Source organism: Zalophus californianus, chromosome 9 (assembly GCF_009762305.2).
Source record: "Zalophus californianus isolate mZalCal1 chromosome 9, mZalCal1.pri.v2, whole genome shotgun sequence".
In the NCBI taxonomy this organism is placed as follows: domain Eukaryota; kingdom Metazoa; phylum Chordata; class Mammalia; order Carnivora; family Otariidae; genus Zalophus; species Zalophus californianus.
In genome coordinates this window covers 105,327,014-105,342,015 of record NC_045603.1, presented here as the reverse complement: position 1 = coordinate 105,342,015, position 15,002 = coordinate 105,327,014, and the positions used below count along the sequence as shown (strand labels likewise).

General features: G+C 46.7%; 1 protein-coding gene across 7 annotated transcripts in view; it reads right to left on the bottom strand.

Moving 5' to 3' along the window:
• The window catches only part of SLC25A18 (solute carrier family 25 member 18), a 29,159-nt gene extending 14,413 nt beyond the window's left edge, over positions 1 to 14,746 (bottom strand). For 3 of the 7 annotated variants that reach the window (XM_027592781.2, XM_027592783.2, XM_027592782.2), the window contains exon 1: positions 14,322 to 14,746. Coding sequence is in view for 2 of the 7 variants with exons in the window: in XM_027592779.1 (XP_027448580.1) it covers positions 6,316 to 6,428 (113 nt within the window). In the remaining 5 variants the exon portion in view is untranslated. Of the gene's footprint in view, positions 1 to 6,315; positions 6,448 to 7,414; positions 7,434 to 8,536; positions 8,602 to 8,821; positions 8,950 to 14,321 lie in introns of those variants that run through there. The other 4 variants (XM_027592779.1, XM_027592780.1, XM_027592784.1 and 1 more) reach the window with 3 other exon arrangements.
• Positions 14,747 to 15,002: the final 256 nt, after the last annotated feature.

Here is a 15,002-nt window from a genome sequence, read left to right as displayed (position 1 = left end):
AAATTATTGAGTGCCAGGCACTGACTGTTCCAGGTCTGGGGATATAGTAGTGAACTAAAGGGCACAATCCTAGTTCTCAGGGGCTTAAATTCTTTTTTTTTTTTTTTAAGATTTTTTATTTATTCATTTGAGAGAGAGAGAGTGCACAAGCAGAGGGGAGGGTCAGAGGCAGAGGGCGAAGCAGATTCCCCCCTGAGCAAGGAGCCAGATGTAGGGACTTGATCCCAGGACCCCAAGATATGACCTGAGCTGAAGGCAAATGCTTAACTGACTGAGCCACCTAGGCACCCCTCAGGGGTTTAAATTCCAAAGCAGCAGAGAGACAATAAATGAAATAAGTAAATCCTAAGGAAACCAGATAGTGATAAATACTCCAGAGAAAAATTTAGAAGGGAAGGAAGATAGGAAATGTCAGTGGGGTGGGGGCTCGGTGGCTTGACCAAGAAAGGATTCATTGAGGTGACTTGAGGATTCAAAGGAGGTGAGAGAGCAAGCCATGTAGATATCTGGGAAAGAACACTCAGGGCAGAACAAGTGCAAAGGCCCTGAAAGACAGAGTGAGGCTGGTGACCAGAAGGAACAGCAGGATGGTCAGTGAAGAGTGAACAAGGCGTGAGTAATAAAGACAAAGTCACAGAGATAATGGGTGGAAGCGTGACCCTGGAAGGCCTCAGAAGGTCTTTGGCTGTTATTTGGAATGAAAAGAGAAACAAATGGAGAGTTTTGAGCAAAGAAATGACATGCTTTTGACAGGACCATTTGGCTGCTGTGTTGAGAATAGAGAGCAGAGGGCCCAAGATAAAAGTGGAAAGACCAATTAAATTATTGCAGGAATCTAGGCAAGAGGTCATGGCTGCTGGTCGGGGGTGGGGTGGGTGGGAGAGTAGTTTAATTATGGATGTATGTTGGGGCGCCTGGGTGGCTCAGTAGGTTAAGTGGCCTTTGGTTTAGGTCATGATCCCGGGGTCCTGGGATAGAGTCCTGCATCAGGCGCCCTGCTTGGTGGGGGGTGGGGGGGTGTTGGGGGGGGCCTGCTTCTCCCTCTCCCTCTGCTCCTGCTAGCTCTCTCTGTCAAATAAATAAATAAAATCTTTTAAAAAAAAATTATGGATGTGTACTGAAGGCCAGGCCACCAGGACTGCCTGATGGACCAGATGTGAGACACAAAAGTAGTTAAGTTGTTGGTCTGAGAAACTGGAAGAATGGTTTTGTAACATGGTGTTTGGACCTAGAACAGGTAAAAACTTGGATCTGTTGGAGAAATAGGAAGTTGGTCTGCAGAGAAAGAAACAGAAAAGTGATGCAAGCACATGTGGAAGAGAAACAGAAGACGGAGATTGTCCTAATGTTGTTTCAAATCCCAGTTTCCAGTTCACTCCTTAATGCCAATCACATTCCTGTCTTTGGATTCTGTGACACACTCAACTGTCTTGTCAATCAATTAGGTCATTATTGCTTAACTTGCTAGAATGTATATCTGATACACCCACCCAAAAGAGACTTAATTATCCCCAAAACTAGCAAAGGGAGGAGGATTTGCAAATTAGAGACCCTAAAGCATGGACTCGGCTGAGAGAAAGCAGGGCCCAGGATGGGGGGCTGGCGAAGAGCCCCTCCTCATCCCTGGAGGCTCCAACCATGTCCTCTGAGAGCTGGAGCTTTAGGGAACTTGGGGGAAAATGTCAAGAAATTCAAGTGTACCCACTGTTCTTTGAGACACTTATTAAGTTGTTAGGAGAGAAAGATATGTTGTAATTCTAGGTAGCCACCTTAAAAATGAACAGGAAACAACAGGACAAGTATGAAACCCTGTCAGTCTGAAACCAGAGACTCAAATAATTGAGAAACTTGCAGCCATATTCTCTGCGTTTTCTAAATTACTAATTTCTAAATTACTAGCTTATAAATTGTGGTTCACTGGCTTTTGGAGCAGGGGTATTTAAGGGAAGCCAGAGAAATTAGGGACACCCCAATCCCAGGGCCACAAGCACTTCCACGCGGCAGGTGTGATAACGGGATGTGATAATGTCTCCAACCTTCAAGTGCATTCACCTGTTGGTATGTCGCGAGCGTGTGTGTAGCAGGGACCAGCCTCAACCCCCAGCCCGAGACTGGGCCAGGCCACTAGAAGTCCCAGGCCCATAGTTCCCTGGAACAGACTTAGTATTCAAAGGCTATGCCTTGACAAGATTTCTGGCACCCGTGAATGCATTAGCAAACCGAGTCAACAAAGAGGAAACTGACAGTCAGCCAGCAAAGGTTTTAAAGGAGTCATCACCACAAAAATCCCACACTTGGCAACAGGGTCCATATTTGCTCAGTCCTTAAGGCAATCCATAGGCCCAAGTGTTAGTCATTTTACAAATACTTGTGGAGGGCCTACTGTGTGCCGGTCACAGTTCTAGGCAGCAGGGATATAGTCGAGAACAGTAACAAGGTCCCCGCTTTCTCGGAGTTTAGGGTACTCCTGGTTCTAGCCCTGATAGGAATAGACTTGCAGAGTGTTACAGCATGCCCTCCCACCGGGCACTCCTCGGCACTGTTCTCTCCATATGGGACCTGAAGGATCCTTGGCAAGGGAAATTCTTCCAGCAAACCAGACCCTGAGGCAGCCATTTTCCTGACCAAGGAGCTCCCTACATTGCAAAAGAATTTAGCAAACAAATGGATATTCATTAAATTATCTAGCCTTTTTTTTTAAGTTTATTTTTTAGTAATCTCTCACCCAACTTGAGGCTCAAACTCAGGACCTCAAGGTCAAGAGTCACGGGCTCCTCTGACTGAGCCGGCTAGGTGCCCCTAAATTATTTAGTCTTATCACTTAAGGAGTGCTCTATGCGTTAGACTACTGAACAATAGATAATATATATATATATTTTAGAAGATTTTATTTATTTGGGAGCGAGAGAGAGCACAAGCAGGGGGAGGGACAGAGGGAGAGGGAGATGCAGGCTCCCCGCTGAGCAGGGAGCCCGACATGGGACTTGATCCCAGGACCCTGGGATCATGACCTGAGCCAAAGGCAGATGCTTAACCAACTGAGCCACCCAGGCACTCTCTCCTTTCTTTTTTAAATAGAATTTAGAAAAATAGAGTATTTGGGGAGGGTTGGGGTAGTAATACTAATTATTTAAGCACTGGGACACAGAATTATGAGGATCTACATCTGCAGCTCTCTGGGACCAAGGTGGGGAAGGATTGGATATATTTAAAAAAAAAAATCTTTATCTGGATAACAGAGGCTCCCTGTTATTGCCTCTGGATGCAGTATCTGGTCATGACATTGAGTTATCACATTGGGAAGATAAGTGCATTTATAATTTGACACATGATTACTGAACCATATTAGAAGAAGGAAATTTAAGGGCGCCTGGCTGATTCAGTCGGTAGAGCATGTGACTCTTGATCTTGGAGTTGTGAGTTCAAGCCCCACACTGGGGGAAGAGATTACATAAAAAAAAAAAAAAATCTTAAAAAAAAGAGGAAATCTGGTTGTATGGGAAATGGTATCTGTTTGCATGTCCTCAGGCATCAAAGGGTAGAATGTAGTGATATACATATTGGATTTCTTCATTACCCCATTTCCGGGAAACTCCCTTCTCCCTCACCATTCATCTGGTGGGGACTGCTATATTCCTAAAATGTGACAATATTCTCCTGGGTAATGTTGATTATATGAGGATGGGCCCCTGATTTAAGCTAGGTTTTTCAATCTTCTCTATAGGTATTTTAGAAAAGAGAGAGATTGTGTAGCCTCTTTCAAGTTTTTGTCTGTAACATGTAACACTTGTAACATAAACACATCTGCAGTCATGTTTACTGTAGTGTAGTTTGGGAAACTGAGAGATGATTTTGTAGCAAGAGATTTATGAATGAAGCAGAACCACAGGAGAGAGGGCAGAGCTCTGAAACCCTGACCACAGTGACCCACTTCCTTCCTGACCTTAGGAACCAAAGGGATATTCCACTGTCACTCTCATGAATTAACCTATTGTCTTTTTGTTGTTGTTTTGGGGCTTTTTTGTTTGTTTTGAATTGACTTATTGTTTTAAGCAAATTAGAATTAGTTTTTGTAATTGGGTAGCCAAGGAATTCTTAACCAACTGAGCCACCCAGGCGCCCGCCAAGGAATTCTTAATAAACAAAACTTTTAAAGAACTCTCAAATTCCATTCCATTACAGTTGAGCTGCTTAGACGGTGAATACTGTAAGCGTTCAGAGATGGGCAAGGTCATTCTGGGCTGGCTTGGAGAGGGATCTAGACGTGGCCTTAAAAAATAAGGGCAAGTTGATAAGGAGAAGACGAAGGGGAGGCGGCCTGGATGCGAAAACTTTGTGAGCACAGGGGACCAAGCAAAGGGCTGAGGGACAGCTCACTGCTCTGGCTGGCTCACCAGAACGGCAGAAAAGGGCTGCAAAAGTAGGTTAGGCCAGGTGTGGAGAGCCCTGGGCTTCCCCGATACAGTTTGTGCCCCCCAAATTAAGTAACTTTTCACAAATTTGATCCTATAGGCAGTAAGAAAACACTGAATGCTTTTAAGGGGGGAACTACCATGTCGAAGGTTGGATGAGGAAAATAATTCAGGAAGAATAGGTTGAGAAAAGGAAATTTCCCCTGAGAGACCAGTTAGGTGGCATCATGGCAAAGCAATGAAGTCGAGAGAAAAGGATTAGGGTGGTGGAAGGTGCAGAGGATAAGGGATAGCTGGGAGAGAACTTTTTTTTTTTTTTAAGATTTTACTTATTTGACATAGAGTGAGTGAAAGCAGAAACAGGGGAGCAGAGGGAGAGGAGAAACAGACTCCTGCTGAGCAGGGAGCTGGATTCCGGGCTCGCTCCCAGGACCCCAGGATCATGACCTGAGCCGAAGACAGACGCTTAACTGACTGAGCCACGCAGGCGCACCTGGGAGAGAACTTTTTAAAGAAAAAAGGGCCTGGACGTGGCAACTGTCCAGAGCTGAAGAACCACGGAGTTGGGGGAAGCCGGAAACCTGAGGCTCGGAGGGACTGAAAGACAGGCAGGCTAGGAGAGGAAGCTGCCCAGAGGGAGGGAGAGGCACTTGGAGAGAAACCAGGACTCTGGGAACTGTGTCCTCCAGCTCTGTGGGAAGTGGGTGAGAAGGCACCCCTCACTTGGCAGGGAGGACACCGTTCTGCTAGTGAGTGACACCAGGCTAGTCTTTTGATGCCTTAGATGCCCATTTCCAGGAGCATCTCTGCTCTGTGTGTGTGTGTGTGTGTGTGTGTGTGTGTGTGTGTGTGTGTGTACACAATGGGGTGGTTTGTCCCTTCCTCACCCTACTGCAGGCTCTGTTTCGCAAACAAGAAGCTGGCTAAGGACAGTCCTAGGCAACAGGTCCTGGTGGGGCTAGCAGGGAGTCCCTGTGGCAGGGCCCTGCCGGCCTACCTTACCCTGTCTCACCCAGGGGTCCTGCGCCTAACAGCAAAACTGTGACCCATCCTGTGTGCTTCCCTAGGAGATAGCTAATTAACCGATGCTTAGGTGGTGATCAGTTCTTTTTTTTTTAAATTTTTTAAAAGATTTTATTTATTTATTTGAGAGAGAGAATGAGATAGAGAGCATGAGAGGGGGGAGGGTCCGAGGGAGAAGCAGACTCCCTGCTGAGCAGGGAGCCCGATGCGGGACTCGATCCCGGGACTCCAGGATCATGACCTGAGCCGAAGGCAGTCGCTTAACCAACTGAGCCACTCAGACGCCCGATCAGTTCTTTTTTGTTAATAATGAACCATTGTTCTATTTCTTAAGGTATGTATGTATGTATGTATGTATGTATGTATGTATTTGACAGAGACACAGCGAGAGAGGGAACACAAGCAGGGGGAGTGGGAGAGGGAGAAGCAGGCTTCCCGCTGAGCAGGGAGCCCGATGCGGGGCTCGATCCCAGGACCCCGGGATCATGACCTGAGCCGAAGGCAGACGCTTAATGACTGAGCCACCCAGGCGCCCCTCTTAAGGTATTTAAAGTACTAGAAAAAAATTGGAAAATTTGGAAAGCACAGAAAACTCTAAGGTAATTTTTTTTTTTAAAGTAAGCTCTACACCCAACATGGGACTTGAATTCAAGACCCCGAGATCAAGAATTGCATGCTCTACCGACTGAGCCAGGCAAGTGCCCCTAAAGTAATTATTACATTGTTTCCCAGTATCATATTTTGAATGAGGCTGCCCAGAGACACATCTTTCAGAGGCATGATTCTAGGTAGTGAGCTGCAGGCACCAGAGCAGGCCAACGTTCTCTGAGCTCCTGATTACACGGCTTTTCATTTGTCCCACATTAAAACATTCTATTACCTTGACTTCTGTGGGCTCCTTGGCTCTCCCCAGTGGCTCCCTAGCCCCCCATGACCAGTGTCCTTGCTCACTGGTGCCCACAGGGTCCTGCCAAGGTTCTCAACTCCTTCCATTCCACACAGCCGTCCTGAAAAGTCCATCTCCTCCTGGGCTTCGGTCATTGTCTACTTGCTCATGACTAATGGACTTGCAGTTCAGGCTTTCTGCCCTGAGCCCCTCACCATCATCTTAACCAGCTCCTGGGCTGTCCCCGTCTTAGCAGCCTGGCTTCACCCGGTAGAGTGATACCTCTTTTTACTCGTGTCCACCCGTGCAGGCCTGCTGTTCCTCCTCCGGGTCCCCTAGCTCTGGAAGCTGCACCACCAGCCAATCATCCAGGCCACATACGTGTGCCATCTTTGATTCTTCCTTTGCCTCTTACTCCCCCACCACTCATCAGTCACCGTGTTCTGGCAGTTTTTCCTCCTAAAATGGTGCTACTCAGGGTGTTGGTTCAGTGCTGGTCTGTGACAAGTACAGAAATTGAGAGCAAAGGCTTAGAAATTTTTATGGTATCTCAAGGAATTCCATATTTTAGAATTTACTAAGAAAAATGTGAGCTTATATTTTATTTTTTTAATTTTTTAAAGATTTTATTTATTCATGTGAGACACAGAGATACAGAGAGAGAGAGAGCGAGCGAGCGAGCGAGCACAAGCAGGGGGAGAGCGAGAAGCAGGCTCCCCGCGGAGCAGGGAGCCCGATGCGGGACTCGATCCCAGGACCCTGGGGTCATGACCTGAGCCGAAGGCAGACGCTTAACCATCAGAGCCACCCAGGCGCCCCTATTTTATCATTTTTAAAAAATTCTATTTTTCTAGCAATTCATCTTTACTGTATTTTACAAAATTATCTGTCCATAGTGGACAGGGGTAAACAGGTCCTTCATCATGGGTAGAAAAAAGCTATCCTAAGTCTCTTGTGGGCCCACCAGCCACTGCTTATCACATGGGTGTCACTCACTGCCTGGAGCACCCAACAGCCTCTCCACTCTGCCCCCTGCCTTCAGCTTTGCTTCCCTCAAATCCAAGCTCCACAAATATGGCCAAGTAAGGGGCACCTGGGTGGCTTAGTTGGTTAAGCAGATGCCTTCGGCTCAGATCATGATCCCAGGGGCCCTGCTCAGTGAGGAGTCTGCTTCTCCCTCTGCCTGCTACTCCCTCTGCTTGTGCTCTCTCTGTGTCAAATAAATAAAATGTTAAAAACAACAACAAACAAACATGGCCAAGCAAGCAAGCAAAAGGGCAAGTCTGGTCCCAATTGCCAGCCTACCATTTAAGCAGTTCCCTGCCTATAGTGCATTGCTAACTTCCCACCACTCTTAGGACAGTTTCCCAACCTTGACCTGGACCCTCTACCTTCCTACTTGACTGTGTCTTCCAAATCACTCCTCCATCTACTCTCCCTGCCAGCCACTGGGAACTCTCCCTTCCCAGAAGGCATCATAGTCTCTTGTGTCTGAGCCTTCCACATACTGTCCTGTTGACTAGGACACTTTTTCCCCATATCTACCTGATGAATTACAAGTTGTTTTTGGGCTTCAGCTTCTCACACAAGTCCCTCTTAAGTCCCTCAAATTTTGGCTAGGAATCCTCTTCTATGATCCCATTTAATACCCAGTTATAGCACATACTACATTGTATTATAGTGGTTTGTCTACTGGACTCCACCTCCAATAAGAATGATTAAGTTACTGGGAGAGGCAAGGCAGTCTTAGGGTTTTACCCCTGGAGCTTGGTGCAGAGGCATTCAATAGAGATGTTGGAATCCATGAACCCCAAGGGGGACCATTGCCTTTAACTTTGCAGTCAATCTTGTCATGAGACACGCAGCTCTGCTCCTCAGTTGCCCTCATTTCTTCACATTGTGAGGAGACACTCAAGGAAGAGGACCATTCTCTCTCTACCTCCTCTAATTAGTAGGGCAAGTGAGAGTTCCTCAGGGGTGAGACCCTTACACTAGCAGTGCCAACAAAATGCCTCCTGACTTAGATGTTGCCTGGGATGTCCTATTGTCAGGGGGTGGCCACTTCCTCTTGCCCACCTCCTTCCTACTCTGTGCAGCAAATGAAACAAGACCCTTTCCCACTGGCTGCATTGACCTCTTTCCCAACTGTTTATTTGCTAGAAGTGGATCTTTCCCTACCAACTCTAAGCTTGATACAGACAAGACAAACACTTACCTGCTTTCAGTAAGGGACCTTCTGCTTTTTCTGGATGCCAAGATACAGGCCAGATCACTGCTGAACTGCAGGAAGGGTTGGTTTACATTCCTCCTTTGTTACTGGCCCTCCCTCCTCATGCCCACAGAGCCCTTTCATCTGGGGCAGGAGAGGAGGGCAGGTGGTCATGAAGCCATCCTCCTCTACTCCAGTCCCCAGCCCCTCTCCCACCTCCCACACCTGCAGACTGGGTTTGAATGTAACCCCAAAGAGGCCACTCTGCAGCCTAGCCAAGCCCAGTCCTACCTCCCCAGGTGGCAAGCAGGTGGCTGTTTACTTGGCTGTGGTATGACTGGGACAGAACTTCAGGCTGGAAAAGGCTTTGTTCAGGCAGCCTGGGGGTGGGGGTCAGGGGAGATTCCACCCACTCAGAGACCTCAAAGTCCGGGAGGAGGACAAACAATGGAAAATCGATGCAATGCAAACACTTCTGCCAGACTTTTGGGGCCAGAAGCTAACCTCTGCTTCTCAGACTCCCCCACTTTTGTGGTTGCAGGTGATTGCCTGTTCCAGTGATTCTGTATTTTCAGTGGTCTACCACATGCTCCGCTGGGGGTGCTGCAGTGTTGATGGGGCACATTCCCTGCCCTCACAGCTGTTACAGCTGAGCCAGGAGCTCAGGGCTGCAGCTGAGTTCTTCCAGCTTGGAGAGCTGGAAAGATTTCAGGAAGTAGTCACTGGTTTTGAGCTTGATGACCAAGAGCAGAGTTAAAATTAAACCCGGCTTCTCTTTAGTGGCAAACTGTCTAATTTGGGGCAAGGGATGGGCAGTTGCGGGGAGAATAAAGCTGGTACCATGTTGGGTCCCAAAGGTAGAGGACCTTGTTGTCTGGCCAAGGATTTGGGAGAGATGAAGAATCAGCACGGGACAGACTTTGATGTCAAAGACCCACGTTCAAATTCCAGCTTCCAAGTTAATAACTACCTCATGTTAGGCAAGTTATTTAACAGTGCCTTTCTTCATCAAAGGGGGCTTGAGATAGCCACTTCATAGGACTGCTATGAGGCAGTAGAGCAGAGTGGTTAAGAATCGGCTTTGGAGTAAGGCTGCCTTTGAACTGGTTTGAATTCCAGGTTACCACTTACTCGCTGCGTGACCTTAAACAAATTACTTCTCTGTGCCTGCATCCTCATCTGTGAAATGAGACTCAAAACAGATGTAGGGCATTTAGCACATTTAGCATTTAGTTTGTGGCACATAAAAGGTGTTCACTAAATGATAACTTTTCCCCCCTCCCTTTTCCTGGTAGGCAATGGAAAGCTGATACAGGATGTGGAGTAGGGGCCCGTAGGGGACGGTTTAGGTTTATCACAACACCAAGGGGTTTGGACAGGTTGGGAGATTACAATAATCCATGCAAGAAATAAAATGAGAAGCTGCATGCAGGAGGGAAGAGATGTGATTTCTGTGAAGAACTGATAGGGCTTGGCAGTCGATTAAACATGCCAGAGACAAATATGGTTTGAAACGTGGATCAGCAGGAAAAGATATATTATCACCCCAACTAGGAGTATCAGGAGTGGGTAGGTAAGGAGAGAGTGTAGAAGAAAAGTTTGGCTGGCTATTGAGTTTAAAGTGGCAGCCACAAAACAGGGGATGGCAAGGTGTACAAGAAAGAGTGCTACCACCTCACACCTGCTAGGGTGATATTATCAAAACAGAGAAAACATGTGTGGGCGAGGATGTGGAGAGATTGGAACTCTTGAGCATCGCTGATGGGAATGTAAAATGGGGCAGTGGCTGTGGAAATTGGTAAGGCAGTTCCTCAACAAGTTAAAAATAGAATTACTGTATGATCCAGCAATTCCATTTCTGGGTATCCACACAGAATTGAAAGCAGTGCCTCAAACACACATCTGCACACTCATGTCCATTGCAACATTCATTATTCACAGTAGCCAAAAAGGGAAACAACCCAAATGTCCTCTGATGGATGAATGGATAAACGAAATGTGGTCTATACACACAATGGAATGTTCTTTAGCCTCAAAAAGGAATAAAATTCTGCTACATGCTACAACGTGGATGAACCCTGAAAACACGCTACGTGAAATAAGCCAAGGGACAAATATTGTATGATTCTACTTAACTGAGGTACCTAGAACGGTTAAATTCATAGACACAGAAAGAAAAGTGGTTACCAGAGGTTGGGGGAGAAGTGAGGTAGGGAATTAGTTTAATGGGAATAGATCTTCACCATGGGATAAAAAAGTTCTAGAGATGGACAGTAGTAACGGTTGCATAACGATGTGAATGTACTTAATGCAACTGAAGCATACACTTTAAAATGGTTAAAATAGTACGTGTGTATTTTGTCACGATAAAAAGGAGAAGAGAGAGATGATCCATGAAGCCAGGATATTACACTTAAACATAAATGGATGACATTGGAGGGACAGGGAAATATGTCAGTTGTAATGTTTGTTATAATAAAATGGCTAAGAAAGGATGTTAAAAATAAGCAAGGTGTAGGAAATGAAATTGCCAATCATTCTGGTAAAAAATTTAAAACAGTGGCAAATAAAAATCCTGGAACAATGGCAGCAGGGACACGTGGTGTCCATGTCCAATAGGAACTTGGAAAGGGTGACCAGAGCATGGCAAAAAGTCCGACTTGAAGATGGACGTCAACTGCATAAGAGGAACAAGTGAAGTTGCAGGTGCCGATAATAACCATCTAGAGGAAGGTGTATGAAGAGGAGGAGAAAGGGGGCAAGTCTTTATCAGATAGAGCACACCTAGTCGAAGGGAGAAAAGGTAACCGAGAGGGCAGGCTGTGGAGACCTGGGTGAACGTGGGTCATGGCACCCGTGAGAACCAGTTCCAAGAGGGGCTTAGGCCACGCAGAGGATTTAAGGGCTGTGAAAGGATCTGGCAGAGGCTCTGTAACTATAACTAATAGTCGGTAGTTACAGAAATGTGGGGAGGAAGCCACATTGCAACAGAGACAAAAATGCCAGGTTCTATTGGTAAAGAGTTTGAGCCCCATGTTGGGTGTAGATATTACTAAAAAATAAAGGGACACCTGGGTGGCTCAGTTTTGTTAAGCATCTGCCTTCGGTTCAGGTCATGATCCCAGGGTCCTGGGATGGAGTCCCACATCAGGCTCCCTCTCCCTCTGCCGCTCCCCCTGCTTGTGCTCTGACAAATAAAATCTTAAAAAAAAATAAAGTCTGGAGGAAGGTAAAGAGAAATAAATAGGTGATATTTAAGTAGAGGAAACTAGAACATTTATAGGCAGGGAAGAAAGGAAGAGAGACTAACTGATGGCATGCGGTCGGGATGCAGATAGGAGAGGCTGGAATGCAAAGCACAAGGGCAAGTCAGCTTTGGTGAGGGACATGACTGGCAAGAAAGAACAAAAGTGAAGATCTGGAAAAGCACAAAGTTAGAGTACCAGGTGAGATGGTCTCCCTCTTTAAATAACAAGGTCAGTTATTAGTGTTGGAAAGCAAGGATGGGTTTGAGGTCTTACTGCTCTCAAACAGCAGCAAGCTTGTTAAACATGCAGAATCGTGGGACCCAGCCTACGCCTAGTGAACCAGAATCTGATCTTAACAAGATTCTCCAGGTGTTAAAGTCTGCAAGCCACTGGTTTTGGAGAGTGCTTTACAATGTTTTTTTTTTTTTTTTTTTAAATATTTTTTATTTATTTTTAAAGATTTTGAGATAGAGTGAGAGAGAAAGAGAGCACGAGCAGGGGGAGGAGCAGCGGGCAGAGAGAGAAGCAGGCTCCCTGATGGGGACTCGATCCCAGGACCCTGGGATCATGACCTGAGCCGAAGGCAGCCACTTAACCTACTGAGGCCAACCAGGCGCCCCAAGAGTGGTTTACAATGTTGACTGCACCACAGAATTACCAGAAAAGCTTTGAAAAATTCTGATGCCCAGGCTGCACCCGAGACCAATGAAAAACTCTCTGGGGCAGTTTTCAAGCATCTAATTTTTTTTTTTTTTTTTAAAAGCCCAGGTGTTTTGTTTTGTCTTGGGTTTTTTTGGAAGATTTTAAGTAATCTCTATACCCAATGTAGGGCTTGAACTCACAACTCAGAGATCAAGAGTTGCATGCTCCAACTGAGCCAGCCAGGTGCCCCAACGGCCCAGGTTTTTAAATTTCTAAATGGGCAGCTTGGATGGGCCACCATTGGTTAAGAGCATTGCAAAGCCAAACATAAACTCACTAAAATTTGTTAAATAAGTCACAACAGCAGCTGTGGGAGATGTCACAGGGAATACACAGGAGATTGTTTAAAAGCAGGAAGGGTCTTGGGGCGCCTGGGTGGCTCAGTTGTTAAGTGTCTGTCTTGGGCTCAGGTCATGATCCCAGGGTTCTGGGCTCCCTGCTCAACAGGAAGCTCCTTCTCCCTCTCCCACTCCCTGCTGTGTTCCCTCTCTTGCTGTGTCTCTGTCAAATAAATAAAATCTTAAAAAAAAAAAAAAGTGGGGAGGGTCTTGACATGACTGCAGTGGTCAGTTACGTTTGGATTGCCCCCAAACACCCAACGCTGCAGACGAGACAGAGGATGCAGACACTGGGAGTGAAGTCTGATGGAGGAATGTGGGGGAATAGAAGCCAGGTGTCACGGAGGGCAGGGCCAGGATGGGGCCTGGGTGGGCAATGGGAGAATTTCTCAAGTTTGCAGCCGTTCTTGTTCTGCAGTCCTTCCGTGGGCTTGGATTAGAGGAACATCCATAACCTTTATCCATGTTAACCAGCAGGGTGTGGGATCAATGAGACAGCCTGCTCAGATGAGGAGTGGCTAAGGATGGAAGTGTAAACACCAGGGCTGTTCCTATAGGTCAGTGTTCTCAAACTTCAGTTTGTATCAACCCCCCCCAAAAGGCTACTTACACAGACTGCCCAGACAAACCCTCAGTCAGCGTCAGTAAGCCAGAATTGGCTTTTTTTTTTTTTTTTAAGGATTTTTATTTATTGAGAGAGAGAGAATGATAGAGCGCATGAGAGGGAGGAGGCTCAGAGGGAGAAGCAGGCTCCCTGCTGAGCAGGGAGACTGATGCAGTAACTCGATCCAAGGACTCCAGGATCATGACCTGAGCCGAAGGCAGTCGCCCAACCAACTGAGCCACCCAGGCGCCCAGAACTGGCATTTCTAACAAATTCCCAGGTGATGCTGGTGGTCCAGAGTCTACCCTCAGAACCAGCACAATAGATTATGTCCACAGGAAGACAGATGAGACTCACTAAGGAAGGCTGAGGTAGTGGGGCCAGGCCCCAGGCACGCTCACTTCCGTAGACCTATATGGTCTCTAGGGACGTCCTCTTAGTACTACACCAGAGAGAAGGACTGGTGGTAGTCTGCCTTGTCTTCATCAGTGTAGTATAGCCTTGTGGGAGCAAAACCAGGGGGGAAGGGAAGAGAGGAATTCAAGCTGCAACAAGGACTCAGAGAAGACCAGGCAGAGAGACTGCTGAATGGAACGAGCTAGGGGACTGCAGGCCCCAGCGGATGAGACGCCGGCTCTGCGGGCCCAGCCTGTGCCCCCCGGGCCTGTCCAAATCATGGCTGACAATACCCCACCCTCCTGCAGTGACTACATTGCACGGAGGGAAGAAAAATATCTATTACTTTAAGCAGTGTCTTCTAACATTTTACTGTAGTCCAATTTTTGTGTATTTTCTCCCTTTACCATGAACTCTGAGCAGAAGCAGCTATTTTTTCCTCTTTTCCACTGTTAGTAATTACACAAGGTTAACTAGGCACACAGCTGGTATTTAATACTTACTGAGAACTTGAGTGTGAGTCAGTCAATCTTCATCTTAGTTCTTGGGGCACACAAAGGCCAGGCTTCAGTTGAATGTCTCTGCCCCTTCCTACTGCGGACTCAATTCCTCCCCAAAGCAAAAACCTTGAATCCAATCCAAGGAACTGACTCCACTGCTTTAAAAAATTCTATTTAGCGTTTAACTGGCTAGAATAGAGCTACTCCTTCCCTGTCATTCACTGTCCAGGATGAGGTTCAAATCCAAGATTCTAGGAGCAGGTAGTGCTTTTCCAAACCTGACGACTTCTCGAGGGTATCTGAATTTATATGCAGGTCATGGAAGCAGAAGGGGGTTGGGATTTCAGCACACAATAGTCAAATCTGGGGATTTTCCAGCTGCCTTGTTGGCTAGTACTTCACACTGAGGTTTTTGCTAGAACTGCCCAAGGAAACTAGAGGAGTGAGAACTGGTAGCAGAAAGGGGACTAAAACAGATAAACAGATGTTCTCCATTAAAAAACCCAAGGGAAAACCATGAGGCCAGGGAAACAGATCTGCAGGGCCCATCTACAGAGAACCCAAGACTCATTTCCAGTTGGCCTAGAATCGGCCCCCCCGCCCCCGCTCCTGGCCCCCGGAGAAGAGGTCCAATGGCATTTCTTCCAAAGGCAACCCTTGCATAACAATTTAATGACACAGACC